This window comes from Tachypleus tridentatus, chromosome 13 (genome assembly GCF_004210375.1).
Source record: "Tachypleus tridentatus isolate NWPU-2018 chromosome 13, ASM421037v1, whole genome shotgun sequence".
NCBI lineage: Eukaryota > Metazoa > Arthropoda > Merostomata > Xiphosura > Limulidae > Tachypleus > Tachypleus tridentatus.
The window spans coordinates 165,441,150-165,456,828 of record NC_134837.1 but is presented as its reverse complement, the minus strand read 5'-3'; the positions used below and the strand labels follow the sequence as shown (position 1 = coordinate 165,456,828).

General features: G+C 34.8%; 1 protein-coding gene across 1 annotated transcript in view; it reads left to right on the top strand.

Moving 5' to 3' along the window:
• The window catches only part of LOC143240875 (potassium channel subfamily K member 18-like), a 36,794-nt gene extending 21,714 nt beyond the window's left edge, over nt 1-15,080 (top strand). The window contains exon 2 of the mRNA XM_076484092.1: nt 12,425-15,080. Within this exon, the coding sequence (XP_076340207.1) occupies nt 12,425-13,473 (1,049 nt within the window). The 3' untranslated portion in view covers nt 13,474-15,080. The remainder of the gene's footprint in view (nt 1-12,424) is intronic.
• Nucleotides 15,081-15,679: the final 599 nt, after the last annotated feature.

Genomic DNA, 15,679 nt, shown 5'->3' with positions numbered 1-15,679 from the left:
ATTAAATATTCGTGCAATGTTTTATTTCCTGAAGTTTCGTGTAAGGTTACTTAAGGGTAATATTTACCAACAAATAGTTTGAGCTACCAAATTTATCGATTGTAATGACATTACTGAAGTGTAAACGTTGTAGTTTTTGTTTTCCTTTTCTGTTAGTTAATATCATTTTACAAAACAATAACTCACCCCGATGAGTCAATGGTAAGTTTACAGACTTGTAAAACTAAAATCCTGGGTTCGATTCCATATGATAGACTTAGCAAATAGCTTAAAATGCTTTGTTCTAAAACACAAACTGTACCACAGAAAAAAACAATAATAAAACATCTTATACTGATTTATGAACGTAATCTAATTGTCACAGTGTAGTGGTGATCCAGTCTCAGAGGGAATGTTAAAAACAAAAGTAGAGTTAATTCTACCTGTTCTTACATGTTCTAGTGGTTAGGAGATTCGACTCATAATATGCTACTCGCGGGATCGAACCTCGTCAACGAACATTCTCGCCATTTCAACCGCAGGGGCTTCATAATGTAACGGCCAATCCCAGTATTTGGGCTACTTCAAGTTATGGGTGGCTAGCGCAGATGATCCTCGAAAAGCTTTGCATGAAACTGAACAACAAGAAATAAATAGAATTTTCAATTTAAAAATTGTTTCACTTCTTCAAAAAGTGAATGTTTTGCCTGAGATTTCATCTATTAAGAAAATAATTTTACCTGATCAAACATCCGACACCTCTCAGATTAATTAGTTCATTTCAAACATTTACGTTTCTTGATGAATGAAAGAATAAACCTTACACTGTGCAATATATATATATATATATACCATTATTTTTTGCCCCCAGTGACTCAGCGGTACATCTGCGGACTTACAACGCTAAAACACGAGTTTCGATACCCGTGATGGGCAGAGCACAGACAGCCCATTGTGTAGCTTTGTGCTTAATTCAAAATATAACAACCGTTATTTTTACAGAACTAAAACGAATCTTTTTTGTTAGGTAACCGAGTCAATGTGATAAAGTTTGTAGGACTGCCAGAACGAGTTAACCATATACAAAGTAGCTAGAGTGGGATATATTCTATTTGCTTCAGGCCCAACATGGTCAGTTGATTAAAGCACTCGACTCATAATCCGAGAGTTGTGGGTTCGAATCCCAGTCACGTCAAAATGCTCGCCTTTTCAGCCGTGGGAGCGTTATAATGTGACGGTCAGTCCCACTATTCGATGGTAAAAGAGTAGCCCAAGAGTTGGCGGTGGGTGGTGATGACTAGCTGCCTACCCTCTAGTCTTACACTGCTAAATTAGGGACGTCTAGCGCAGATAGCCTTCGTGTAGCTTTGCATGAAATTCAAAATAAACCAAACTATTGCTCAATCACACAGATGAAAGGTGGAAAAACCTGAATGGAAACCTATGATCTTCGGGAAGACAAATTTCTTACAAGATTAATTGATATCTTGTCATCACATTGTTCAGACGTTACAATGTGAAACTGTTATTTTAAAACATGTTTATTCATCCTATTAGTGAGGACCCCATAGTTTTAAATAGTGATTTCGTATGTGCTTTTGTGCGCTGTGGGTTGTATCTCTACGTGAAATAAATAATGTGGTCATATGTTTGGACTGCAATATAAAGATCATCAAAATAACAGATATTATAGTCTGCTTATTATCTCATTAATCAAGTAGATAATTAGAGTGCATCTGTCTTTATTCTGCTTCCGTGACGTGTATTGTAAGCTGTCATACTTTCACTTCGTAGTTTGAGAACAGAAAAAAGTAGAGATTAGGAAAACATATATAAATCGTTAAATACCATTATTTTCAAGTGAGATTAAAACAAAACGACATCGTAATATGGGTAGACTACGTTCTCCGTCATTTTCTACACACTTGTTAGTTGAAATTGTGAGGAACATAAGAATATATTTTTATATGTATTTAGAATAAATTCGATTCAAAATAAGTTAATTCTAGTCTGTTTCAAGATTATTGTATTTCATAGTTTTCAACATGTCAGGAATCGAAGTATATAGCAATCTTTTTCGCTTTCCCCAAGAGATTGGGGAAGTCGTTTAGGTCGATTGGCTTTCATCACTGGAATTGTCATTTTTAGTATTGGGCACCTTCTTTTGATAACATTTAACCCTGATCTTCTTTGTCAGAAAATATGTGTCCTCTAAAAGTTTACACACGTTTGGACATATGGCCTTTTTTCCCTCTATCAGTTGTGCCTTATGAGTGGTCAACACTAACATCATACTGAATTAGATCAGAGCATTGACTGATTTAAGCTTCCAAGGGACAAACTTGTGGTCTAGTAGCTCCTTTGGGTCTGATAAAAACGTTAAATATGTTTTAGTTAACCAACTGCTGAGAATCTATGGGTTATTAACAGGAATCTTTGTCGCTGTCTACATAAGTAGTTAGTTGTTCTAGTACAGAACATTGCTTCATTCAATAAGGAAACCATTTTCTGATAAGGCTGTTTCCATTGTTATTGTGAACGTAAATAACCAAAGAGCTTACATTAGGTTATAAATCCGTATAATTATGACATGGAGCCTTAAGTTATTCATACTCGATACTAAATTATAAGTTATACTTCTGATATATTTAAAAACAAAGACGAAATGGTGTGCAGTATTTAAAGTTACATATAATTATTTATTCTGTTATTTATAGAAGTAAAAGGGAGATTTGATATCTCAGCTAATACTCCCTGTTGGATCAGTTGTAAATTTTCAGACTTATAACGCTGAAATCGGAGACTCGATTCCCTGCAATGGTTTGTTTGGTTTTTGAATTTCGCGCAAAGCTACCCGAGGGCTATCTGCGATAGTCTTTCCTACTTTAGCAGTGTAAGACTAGAGGGAAGGCAGCTAGTCATCACCACCCAGCGCCAAATCTTGGGCTACTCTTGTACCAACTTGAATAGTGGAATTGACCAACACATTATAACGCCCCCATGGCTGTAAGGGCGAGCATTTTGATGTGACGGAGATTCGACCCTTGGATTACGAGTCGAGTGTTTTAACCACCTGGTTATGCCGGGTTCCCTGCTATGGGTAAAGCAGATAGACCAATGTAGCTTTATTATACAAACAACAAAAATCTGAACTAAAAATTTCGAAACAATTAACTATTGATAAAGACTATTGTCTACCGAAAGATTATAACATTTTTTAGTTCTCTAGATTGGTCCAGAATGGCCAAATGGTTAGGGGGATTCGACTTCTAATCTGAGAGTCGCGAATTTGAATCCCTTTCACACCAAATATTCGCGCCCCTTATAGGGTGGGAGTGTTATAATGTTATAATTATTCCCACTATTTGTTGGTAAAAGAGTAACCCAAGAGTTGGTTAGTTTCTTTCCTCTAATCTTCCACTGCACGAAATTTAAAACAAACACATAATTCTCGAAAATTGTTTAAATTCACTACATTAAGAACTGACACCAACGAACCTGAAATTATTGATTTTTTTAAATACTTAGAAACTATTGAAAAGTAAAGAACTAAAAAGGTACTTTGTCGTATAAAGTAAAGAAATACAATTTTAAACATCTATTTTGTCTTACTTATTGGAATATGATGTGTATTGAGTATATAAGGACCCTGCTGTCAGTGTACCTTTACTACACACGTAATGATGGTATTCCGCCAAAAAAAAAGTAGTTTTACAGCGATATTTTAGTTATGATAAACTAACAGTTGTAGAATTTTTAAATGTTGCTTACGGCTTTTAATGGTATCTTTCCGTAATGTGAAATATTTCTATGTAATAATTCTGACAGTTCTGACATTAGCAATGATAAAGTATCGAAAGCCTTCTTAACTCATTAAAAATGATGTGTATCATGAAGACAACTGAACGAGTCATTTCACATCCTTAACAACCTATGAAAAAGTTACTCATTTTTTACCCTAAGCGGTTCCAAGAAGAACACTATCATAAATAGTTTACTCTTCATTACTTTTGAAATGTAATTTAAACTGTGGCATAACATATATTTCGCCCCCCCAAGTGGCATAGCAGTATTTCTGTCGACTTCCACCGCTAAAATTAGGGTTTCGATAGAGCACAGACAGCCCATTGTGCAGCTTTGTACTTAATTCTAAATAAACAAACATATATCTTTCACACAATATTTTCCTGTAATAAATGTCAAAGTTGGTTTTACTTCATCTCGTATTTTCTTTTAATACAAGCCTTTCTGTGTTGTAATCACACTCTGGGTGATATTAATAGCTTTATAAACAACTTAGTTGTAACATTTTCTTACGCACTATTTTATATTGCCTTATGAAATTAATTTCATCTGTTTGTTTGTGTTTAATTTCGCACAAAGCAATTCCCTAAATTAGCAGTGTAAGACTAGAAGGAAGACAACTAGTCATCACCACCCACTGCCAACTTTGAGGTTGCTCTTTCACCAAGGAATACTGGGATTAACCGTCACATTATAACGCCCCCACGACTGAAAGGGCGAGCATGTTTGGTGTGACGGGGATTCGAATCTGCGACACTCAGATTACAAATCGAGTGCCTTATTCACCTGGCCGTGCCATGCATATGCATATTCGTCATTTGTTTAAATGTTTGGTCAAATTTCTTCATTTTTCCGTTGTACTCTATCATTTTTATGTCACATTCTTCTGTTTTATCTGTTTCTTGAAATTAAATCGTGGCAGATTTTCAAAATTATTTTCTATTTCTGTATGACTTCGCATACATAAAACAAATTTTCAACTGCCAGTTCTACTTAGTTGTGACACCAAATGTTACTCATCTACCTGTCAACTAAATCCTCTTGAGAATTACACGTGGCACACATGTTTGTTGAGGAATAAAAACATATGATTTATTAAAACAGCTTACTTGACGCTTACGCTGTGGTATTGCTAGGTTCAGAGGCTTTCTGTCGAGTACTTGGGTAAAAAACCGCGGAATATTCGAAAAGTCATCAGAAATTGTATATGAGGTACAAAAATCTCTCTTCTAGTCTTAACTGAGTTTGGACAAAAGTTACTGGACATAAGACACATATACTAAAAAAATATGTATTTCAAGTACTTGAACACATTCAAAGTTAAATACAATCATAAATATGGTGTATTTATTGAAGAGAGATATCACCATTAAAAAAAGTTCTGTTTAATTCTAAGTTAAGTTGTTTCAAGTTAAGCTGAGTTTTGTTATAAGGTCTTTCAAGTTAAGCTGAGTTTTGTTGTAAGTTATTCCAGACTGAGAAATCATGATATTATACATGAAAAACAACGTCTTTCTTCTTAGGATACAGCTACTCTCACTTTAAAACAAAGAATGTTGTATCCCTGAAGCATTACCTTTCCAGTGGAAAAGATCACTGTCACTTCTATACAGTATGTTCTACGTCACAGCAGCCTTTCTCATGAGAAAGTAAATGTGATACACTAACTGACCGATCTATCTCTTTGAGTAACTTGAACGAGGACCTCTGTATTAAGACTAAGTGCTCAATTTATCAACTGTTAAAATTATACAGGGCGGGGTAAAACTTGCTATATAGTTGGTGGTTTGTATAGTTAGTTACTTTGGAGTTAAGCGCAAAGTTACACAATGGGCTATCTGTGCTCTTCTCACCACGGGTATCGTAAACCAAATTCTAGCGTTGTAAATTCGCAGACATTACGTTGTGCCACTGTAAAGCTTGTGCAGTTAATATTACCTAATTGGTACTAAATAAAATATTATGAAAATTAATGAAACCGATTTAACTGTTGTTTCTTTCCAAGCAATAGTTAGAAAAGTATACAGTGTTTTGTATGAAACAACTAAATTATCACTACTGCACTACCTTGTGTATTAAATAATGAGGTTAGAAAACATATAGTATGGTTGCTTAAAACAACGCTACTTTCTCACTGAATTCATAACCTGAATAATAAACACATTGAACCAACTCTATTTTTAACACATTTAACATGCTTAAAGAGTGACATCTAAATAATAAAACAGTCACTCATTTGTTCAAGTTAAAAATAAGCACTTTCTTATGGATTATTCTATAATCTGTAGTCTTCCAGGCTAGCCCCACCTAATCTATCGTGTTATCTAATACTGAACTATTAACCCTGTTTGCAGACTTACTCCCATAATGTTGCAATTTGCAATGTACGATTTCTCTTCTTTTTCTATTAACAGTGTAGATTTTCTTTTAAATATCATATGAATCTATTTAAAGTCAGAGTTTTTTCAACAGAACAGTTAAGAGTAATAGCCGCTAAAACATTTTGAGAGAATTTTCCTTTGTTGTCGAATTTATATTTGTAATGGTTTTTGAACGACGCAAGCCTAATTGTTGTTTTAAATATATTGTTGGCATTGCTAGGTTTTGTGACTTACACCCGTCAGATAGGCGACATAACTATAAATAAATGTATCGAGCTCTGAGACATCTTTATGATTTATGTGGCAGCTTTTTTGTTCTACTTTAGAATAGGTTCCTAGAAGGCTGAGAGGTAAAATTACTCGTAAATATTAATATATAACAAAACGTTACGCAAATTGCTAGCTAGGTAAATAGAAAAAGCAAAATTCACAATTTTATAATTAACCACTTGACAAGTTATTTGAAAAAACAAAAATAAAATGATTTTGTCTGACTGATTTTTGTTTTGTTTGCTTATTTTTGAATTTCGCGCAAAGCTACACGAGGTCTATCTGCGCTAGCCGTCCCTAATTTAGTAGTGTAAGTCTAGAGGGAAGGCATCACCGCCAACTGTTGGGCTACTCTTACCAACGAATAGTGGGATTGATCGTCACATTATAACGCCCCCAACGGCTGGGAGGGCGAGCATGTTTGGTGCGACCCAGTTTCGTACCCACGACCGTCGGATTATGAGTCAAACGCCTTAACACGCATGGCCATGCAGGCCCTCTGATTTTTTGAATGTTAATTATTGTCTAGAAAACGCCTTTTTACCCTGATGAATTTATATCTCTTTGGTAAGAAAAATAGCTGGACATATTGGGTAAGAAAATGTCGTGAATTTATATTTCTCTCTTGTCAGAAGTGAAAATACAAGAAAATTATGTTAGAAAAAGTCACACTGTAGCGTGCCTAGAGATAAACGGAATGATCAAATTGGATTATATTTATAAGGAGACACTTATTTTACTGCAGGAAAATAAAATATCACGTTAAAACTTTTCTAATATCTTATTGTAATAAAATTAAATATGTCTTGTTATTTTTTATATGATACAGTGAAGTTAAATGTTACGTACTAGACAAGGTTATGGTTATATGATATTAATTTTTGATATTGGTATTTCATCTTCGTATTGCATTACGTTTTATAACATGGGACCAGCAAGGCTAATTATTTAGGGCAATTGACTCGTAATCTAAAGTTTGTTTGTTTGTTTTTCAATTTCGAGCAAAGCTACTAGAGGGCTATCTGCGCTAGCCGTCCCTGATTTAGTAGTGTAAGACTAGAGGGAAGACAGCTAGTCATCACCACCCACCGCCAACTCCTGGGCTACTCTTTTTCCAACGAATAGTGGGATTGACTGAAACATTATAACGCCCCCACGGCTGAAAGGGCGAGCATGTTTGGTGCGACCGGAATTCGAACCCGCGGCCCTCGGATTACGAGTCGAACGCCTTAACCCACCTGGCCATGCCGGGCAATATCTAAAGTTCACATTATATTTATTTATAACTAAGCACAAAGCTACACAAAGAGATTTCTGTGCTCTGTCCACCATGAATATCGAGATCCAGTTTTTAGTGTTATAAGTCCGCAGATGTACCGTTGGGCCACGGTGAGTAGTAATGTTTGCAAAGAAAGCTTAACAAAACCTTAGTCTCACAGAAATATATTTATTTCCTGGAAACAACGTAACATATGATTTCCAATTATATTATCAGTTCGGTTTGTTTTAAATCTTGCGCAAAGCTATACGAGGGCTATCTGCGTTAGCCGTCCCTAATTTAGCAGTGTAAGACTAGATGATAGGCAGCTAGTCATCAACACCCACCACCAACTCTTGGGATACTTTTTTACCAATTAATTGTGGTATTGGCTGTAACATTATAACGCCCCCAGGGCTAAAAGAGCGAACATGTTTGTTGCGACGGGGATTCGAACCCGTGACCATCAGACTACGAGTCGAGTGCCTTAACCACAAGGCCATGTATTTTGTTAGGGTTACGTCAATTACCGAGAAGCAATTTATTAATGCGTGTATTTATAACTTCCATAAAAAAAAGAAAACATATATTACATAAAAAGCAAATATAATTTTACCGAAAAAAGAAGAAATTATTGAGTTAAAGTGGAAAATACTGAAAATAATCGAGCATTTAAGTATTCAACTAATATCACAACTTACTAAAAATCGATCCAATAATGTGGTGTGTTGCTATAAAAAACAACAACAACTCAGTTCATAGTCACATACATGAGACGTGCCAATTAGACGTATTTCTATCGAGAGTCGGCATTCTTCAAATGTAAATGTGATCTACCGCTTTCCCAACTTTTCAAACACCCCGTTTATTATGACACAGCTGGCAGAAAGTGTATTTTGGGAAAGCAGAAGAAATAGGAAACGATACTACTTGTTCAAAGGCATCGCAGTTGACTTCCATGAAGAAAATATGTAGATCAAAAAGTCTCACCAGTTCGTGGTTTACAGTAATTTCGTGATAACAAGTTCTCGTGTCACTTTATCGCCTCGAGCGTATGGTTTCTACGGGCTCACTAGCACGCGCGGCCGTTCCAGTTCATGCCCACAAGCATCAGAAGAGTACAAAGAGTGGTGATGCCCAACCTGCCAAGATCAGCAAAATATACACGGCAATGGATAATTACAGAGGGGATTACCAGGACAGATTCAAGAATCCGTACCCTAACTGATGTTACATCTGAAATTACTTTCTTTTCCACTTAAATAACTTTAAAAAAACAAACGATTTTTCTTCTAACACAAAGATAGCGAGTTAAAATTCTTAATAACATAGCTTCGGAAATATTTTGGGTGTTTTTCATAAATTATCTCATATGAAATAATAAAATTATGTGGTGGGAATGTCCATTTTTTGATGCTGGCCTAACTCTACGGTTTTACCGCTTACTTCACATTTCCCTCAAGCATTAAAAAATCTCAGTAAAACTGTCAGAGAGTATAAGAATTACATTAACGTATAGTCTACATTTCTACCCGAAATAAAAACGAGATGAACTGTTATCCAAAACATTATAGAGACAACGACAATGCAGGAAATGTGTATACAACAGAATTTACCGATTGCAAAAGCTGTTATATCGGTGAAACCAATAGACAACCTTCTGTTCGTTTGCGAGAACAGTTAAAATCTCCACCTGTCTTTGAACGAATTTCCAAGAACAATCATTCTTTTGATTCTTCTGAAGTAAAAATCCTCAGCAAATAAAACAATATTAACAGACGAAAAATGATAGAAGATCTACTACTGATAATAATAATAATAAACTATTCTTAACAAACATAGAAATGTTCATTTGTATCCATCGTTATCTCTTTCTCTTCTATATATAACAAATTTCAACACTGAGGCTCAGCTTTAAAGCTTTATTTTTAAACCTATATATTTGCTGATTCATTGCTAAATACTTTATTAAATGTCTATTTGCTGAATTATTATTATTGTAGATAATCAAGTGATTATCGTAGTTGAAATTAATTTTTGTTAGTTTTAATTATTGTATTTCACCTGATGATTAAACCTGGTGTACATGATATAAATGAAAGTTTTTGCTCTGTACATCAGTTCTTTCTAATTATTTCTGATGGTTAATTTACGCTATTTTCAGAGTTCTTTGAAAGTTCAATTTCATTATGAATCTATTTTCAATCTTATCTGGAACCTTTCTGACACGTGTATTAACGTTCTACTAATTAACCGATGGAAATACTCCAATTTAGTTTAGACTGAAATAGCGAATTTGTAGGTCATCCACTCCTCAAGAAAATGTAGTATAGTAGTAGCGAAATGGTAAGCTGATAAAAAGCTATTCTGCAGATATAGACCATTGTTTGTTTACGTTAACAGAAATATCTAATAATAAACTCCGGCTTGCTTTAGAATAAAGTTATGGGCAACAGTTTCTCGTATCACTAGATAAAAGGTAACACTACCCGCCGCCAACTCTATTGTCTGACAAAATAGTTTGATTTGACCGTCGCTTTTATAATGCACTCACGATTCCTAATCGTGCACTGCGTTTTTGCGTCAACAGAACACGAACCACGAATTCTCATATTCACCGTCAAAGCATGTTAACAACTAAACAGTGATCGTACCACTGTTCGAACGTAAGTTAGTAGCGATAACTAATTAACTCTTTTTATATCTAATATTTCTTATAAAGTTGAAGTGCTATATAATACAAACAGTGGACCACCATTTCAACCTGCAAGACTGTCCTTACAGATCAGCACTAAAGAAAAGTGAAAATATAAACTCACTATTTATTTTTCAAGAAATGATTGATTCCCTTCTTAAACGTTTATAAATCACTTGCTTCCACTGTTGCCGACTGCTACGTATGCTATCACACAGGCCCATCAGCCTGTTAGAAGGATAAAACTGCCTTAACCGGAGCCTAGCATTTTCCTTTGATAATCTTAGACTTATGTTCTTTTGTTTTGTCATCTTCAGTAAAAAATAAATCAGATTTTATCTTATTGACTATTCAGATGCTCTTATAGTACTAACAGAGTAACTAAACACCCCGAAAAGAATTAATTTGCGCCCTTTATCCACGATAGAATTCTGAAATACTAAATAGGAATATTTCAAAGGCGTCATACAAATGAGCTTACTTGTAAATGTGTCCATTTTGCAATGTTCCTGTCTTTTAGAATTTTAAATTTATAAAATTGTATACTTATAAATCACTTTTATTAAGATAATTTTCTTAAAAGATATTTGATATTGGTTTCACATATCACTAACATAATTTTCCATTCTTTTTAGAAATTTATACTTTTACACATATGGAAGAAGTCAGAACTATTATTGAATCTAAACTTATCAATTATTGAATCTAAACTAACTTATTTGTCTTGTGGCCTTGTGGTACATTTTCGGACTTAAACACTCCAAACCGGGCTTTTGATAACCGTGGAAGGCAAAGCACAGGTATCTCATTGTGTAGGTTTGTACTTAATTTCAAACACACAAACAAACTTAAACCTTTAGGATGATAATTTTGTCTTTCATTAAGAATAGGGGTGTTTATTGAAATCGCACCTTTTTAAACTAATATTTATTCTCAAGATAAAAATAATTTACAAGATCTTCACATTTCCTCCTCTGAGCCCTATCCAAAAAGTGAACATCAGATAAGAAGCCCAAGACAGTATACAAGGATCCAAACTAAGCTTAAATAGTGATTTTTATGAAGCGATAATTACCAAATTTGACTCGTAATAAATATTTCTACAAATAGATATCGATGAGCATGGTAAAATGTTATGCAACTTTGGATTCTGTAACGCAAGAACAAACGAAAGAAACTTATATATACAAAGATTGTTTGTTTGTTTTGAATTTCGCGCAAAGCTACATAAGGGCTATCCGTACTAGCCGTCCCTAATTTAGCAGTGTAAAACTAGAAGGAAGCCAACTGGTCATCACCACCCACTACCAACTCTGAGGTTGCTCTTTTACCAATGAATACTATAAATGAATGAAAGAGAAGTCCAAGAGTTGGTGATGTATAACCTATCATTTCTAGATTATGGATAACTATTGCAGATACCCTTCTTGCAACTATGCTCAAAATTCAAAATAAAAACAATCAGTTTTATTAATGTTCACGATGTGTGGATCTTTCGAGCAAAACAAATGAAGAGAAAGTGTGTTTTCTTATCGAATATCCCTTGATTATCATACTTGGCATGGCCCAGTACAGCCAGATGGTTAAGGAATTCGACTCGTAATCTGCGGGTTCCGGGTTCGAATCCCCGTCACACCAGACATGCTCGCCCTTTCAGCCATGGTAGCGTTATAATGTTACGGGCAATCCCACTATTCATTGGTAAAAGAGTAGCCCAAGAGTTGGTAGTGGGTGGTGATGACTAGCTGCCTTCCCTCTAGTCTTACGCTGCAAAATTAGGTACGGCTAGCGCAAACAGTCTTTGTGTAGCTTCGCGCAAAATTCAAAGACAAACAAACAAACCGTACATGGCACTGAATAAAAAGAGTTAAGAGCATGTAGTAATAACATAACCTCTGATCCTTATATACAAATATTTAAAAAGAAGAGAAAAAGAAACCTCAGATTAAGTTTTAATCTATAGCTAAATTTGTGGTTCGTTATATTTGTTACAGGTTACAAAATAAACTGGAAAATTCCTTTTATTTTTTCGTATAGGCTATGGAAACATCGCTCCAAAAACTCCATGGGGAAAGTTAGTAACTCTTCTCTACGCTATCGTGGGTATTCCACTGATGCTGCTGTGTCTATCTAACATCGGGGATGCTATGGCTCAGTCCTTCAAGTTTATTTACTGGAAGGTATGTTGCTATCTCTGCATCAAGCCGCACAAAAAGTCCCGTAGAGCGCGGTCGTCTACCCGCCATATTGAACGTTACTCATCAGGCCAAACCACGGAATATGGAAGGAAGATCACACAGGAGATTCATGTGAGCAACATAAATAAGAGCAGCTACTACACTGCATCGGGTACCGCGTTGTCAGACAGTGAAAACCATTGTCCGACCCCACTCCTAAGTTCCCCTATAATTACCGTCTCGACATCATCTGCCACCTCAAGATCACCTCAATATTTTACTCCTGGAAATAGTGCCACACAAAAGACTGACAGTGCAAATAATTTGAAGTCTGGTCGGATTCCTGTTATTTCTAACAAGTACGTTTGTGAAAGAGAAGAAAGTGTTCCTGATAACTTTTCTCGACTGTCTGTGGAACGTCCTGGACTTTCCTACTCTTACAGCCTACCGCTAGGAAAAATCCGTCGATCTGATCAACTTAATTTGGGAACTCCTCAACAGGATGATATATTGGATCTCAACCTAGAAGAGGAAGATGAGTCTGGATCTGAAGGAAGCGACAAAGAAGAAGAAGTGAGTGTGCCTATCTGGTTGTGTTCTGCAATCGTGATTGGTTACATCTGTGGCGGTGCTTTTCTTTTCACTATTTGGGAGGACTGGAATTTCTTGGATAGCTCTTACTTCTGCTTTGTTACCTTGACAACTATTGGATTTGGAGACTTGGTCCCTGGTACAGCTGTGTTATCAGAAGATGCACAACTGACCTTGGGTTTGTGCGCACTTTACTTATTGTTTGGCATGGCTCTGTTGGCTATGTCCTTTAATTTAGTTCAAGAGGAAGTCACCAAGTCTGTTAAGTGTATAGGCCGGAGGATCGGAATACTTCCAGACGAAGAGGATGATAACTGAAACACAACAAACGAGAGAAAATCAAACATGTATGGATGGATGCTATTGTCCCTTTACCCTGAAGTTCTAATTCAGCCGTCAAGTTCATGAAATAAGAAATAAGCCCAGCTTATACAAAAGAAATATAAAGCTAATGTGGGAAATACATTTTTGATATTAATAGAGAATCATATTGCAAATTACAAATGAAGTGTCCCTTTTTAAAATACCTACTGAAGAGTGTTTGTTTGGAAAAGATTATTGAACAATTCCAACACACAATATGATACAATACAATGGATTGACTATATGAATGGCAAAAGCTATAACCATACTAAACACCGTAACAATATTAGCATTAAATTGAGACAATAATCAGCTTCTAAAAGCAGTGACATTTTAAAAAGTTTATGTCAATAACGTTTGTTATTTTACCGAAGTAAAAACCTAAGTATATACAAATTATGTTTATAATCCTCGTAGACCTTTTGTGCTATACCTGTGCAAAGATTACGTCCAACAAAATCTGTTACATGGTGACAATAATAGAAATCATATTTTTGTTACAGAATAAAGAATCGTGGTTAGAAAGTAAAAGTTTGGAACAATGAAATATGAAACAAATCAGTTATTTTAGTTTTATATGTTAAGCACGAGAAAAGATCAAAATGCTAGTGCGTGAGTCTGTTTTTCATTCAAATAACAAGTGTTTGTATTACTAGATTGTTTTCACATGTAAATAAGCAACATTTTCTTATTTATAGAAGTAAAAACTTTATAGCGTGCAAGTTAGTTATTTCTATGAAATAAAAAACATGTATTATTGAAACCTTACATTTTGGAGTACCTTAACTGTGTTTTTTGACAGGTGATACAGGTTCCTATATTAGAATATATACTACAAACTGATTATATGCTTTCATAAATAGGTTGTGATCATTGTTTACCGCCACCAGTTTGTTACATACTAGAAACTACTGAATACGTAGGAGCGAAACTTGACAGGAATATTATAGAACTGTTTAACTTTAGTAATGAAAAAGTGATTATGCAATGTGTTCTTCCACTTATAGCGTTCAACTGGACATTTTGACGTCACTATTTATTTAAAAATATTAATTTTACATTCATGAATCTCATAAGACATAAACGGATAGTCTTACGGTTAGCGTATTTTTACATTATACTATTTTCTCCGGAATTAGCTAGAACTTACTTAAAACTCAATAAAATATAACTGTTTTTTTATTAAATTAGGTTAAAGCTTTCGTAATAACTTCGAGTAGAAATACAGTTTCATCTAACCGTATGAAATAATCTGAGAATTTTTTTTGGGCATGTCAATATTTATATTTTCTGTAGTCACACTCCTATACTTGTGCATTAGTGCTAAGTCAAATAAACACGTATATTCTCCATTTTTTCAAACTACTTTGGTAAAGACTATAGACCCAAACAAGTAGCATACAAGGGCTTGTTAGCTATATGACAAACAATGAGCTCAACACATAATTCACCTTATAGACACTTTAGAAACATTTTAAGTAATAGTATTACATACATTAAATATCTCAGTCAAATCTCTGTATCTCTTTTCATTTCATATTAAAACATTTTCAGAGATATTAACTTGTATCCCTTTATAATTATTTCATAACTATTATACTAAAGTAAGAATACCAAGACTAAATACAATATTTCAAGTGTGTCCTAACCAGTGACCTATACACTGAAATTATAATCTCTTTAGACTTGTATTCAATATTTCTGTAGATAAACCTAAAATCCTATTTGCCCTACCACTAGCAATAGCACATTGTATCATTTAAGAAACTGAGGAACCAGAACATCAATACCTTTTTTTCTCATAGCACAATTAATATTATTCACATCAAAATATACTCATAATTAAAATTATTATATTTCACGTTAGATACCTTTGGTGTGTCCGTTTCTTATAGCTATCTGCTGAGCCCACCGAAGGGAATCGAACCCCTGATTTTAGCGTTTTAAATCCGTAGACTCACCGCTATACTAGCGGGGAGCGTAATATACTTTGCATTTGTTATATTTAACTTCATCATCCACTTATTCGTCTAACTCACCAAATAATCCAGATCCTTTTGTAAAGCTGTATCGTCCTTCTCACAACCAGCAACACCACGAACTTTAATGATGTCAACAAAGTTAAATAATCTATTGATCATCTCTTAATCTATGTCATATG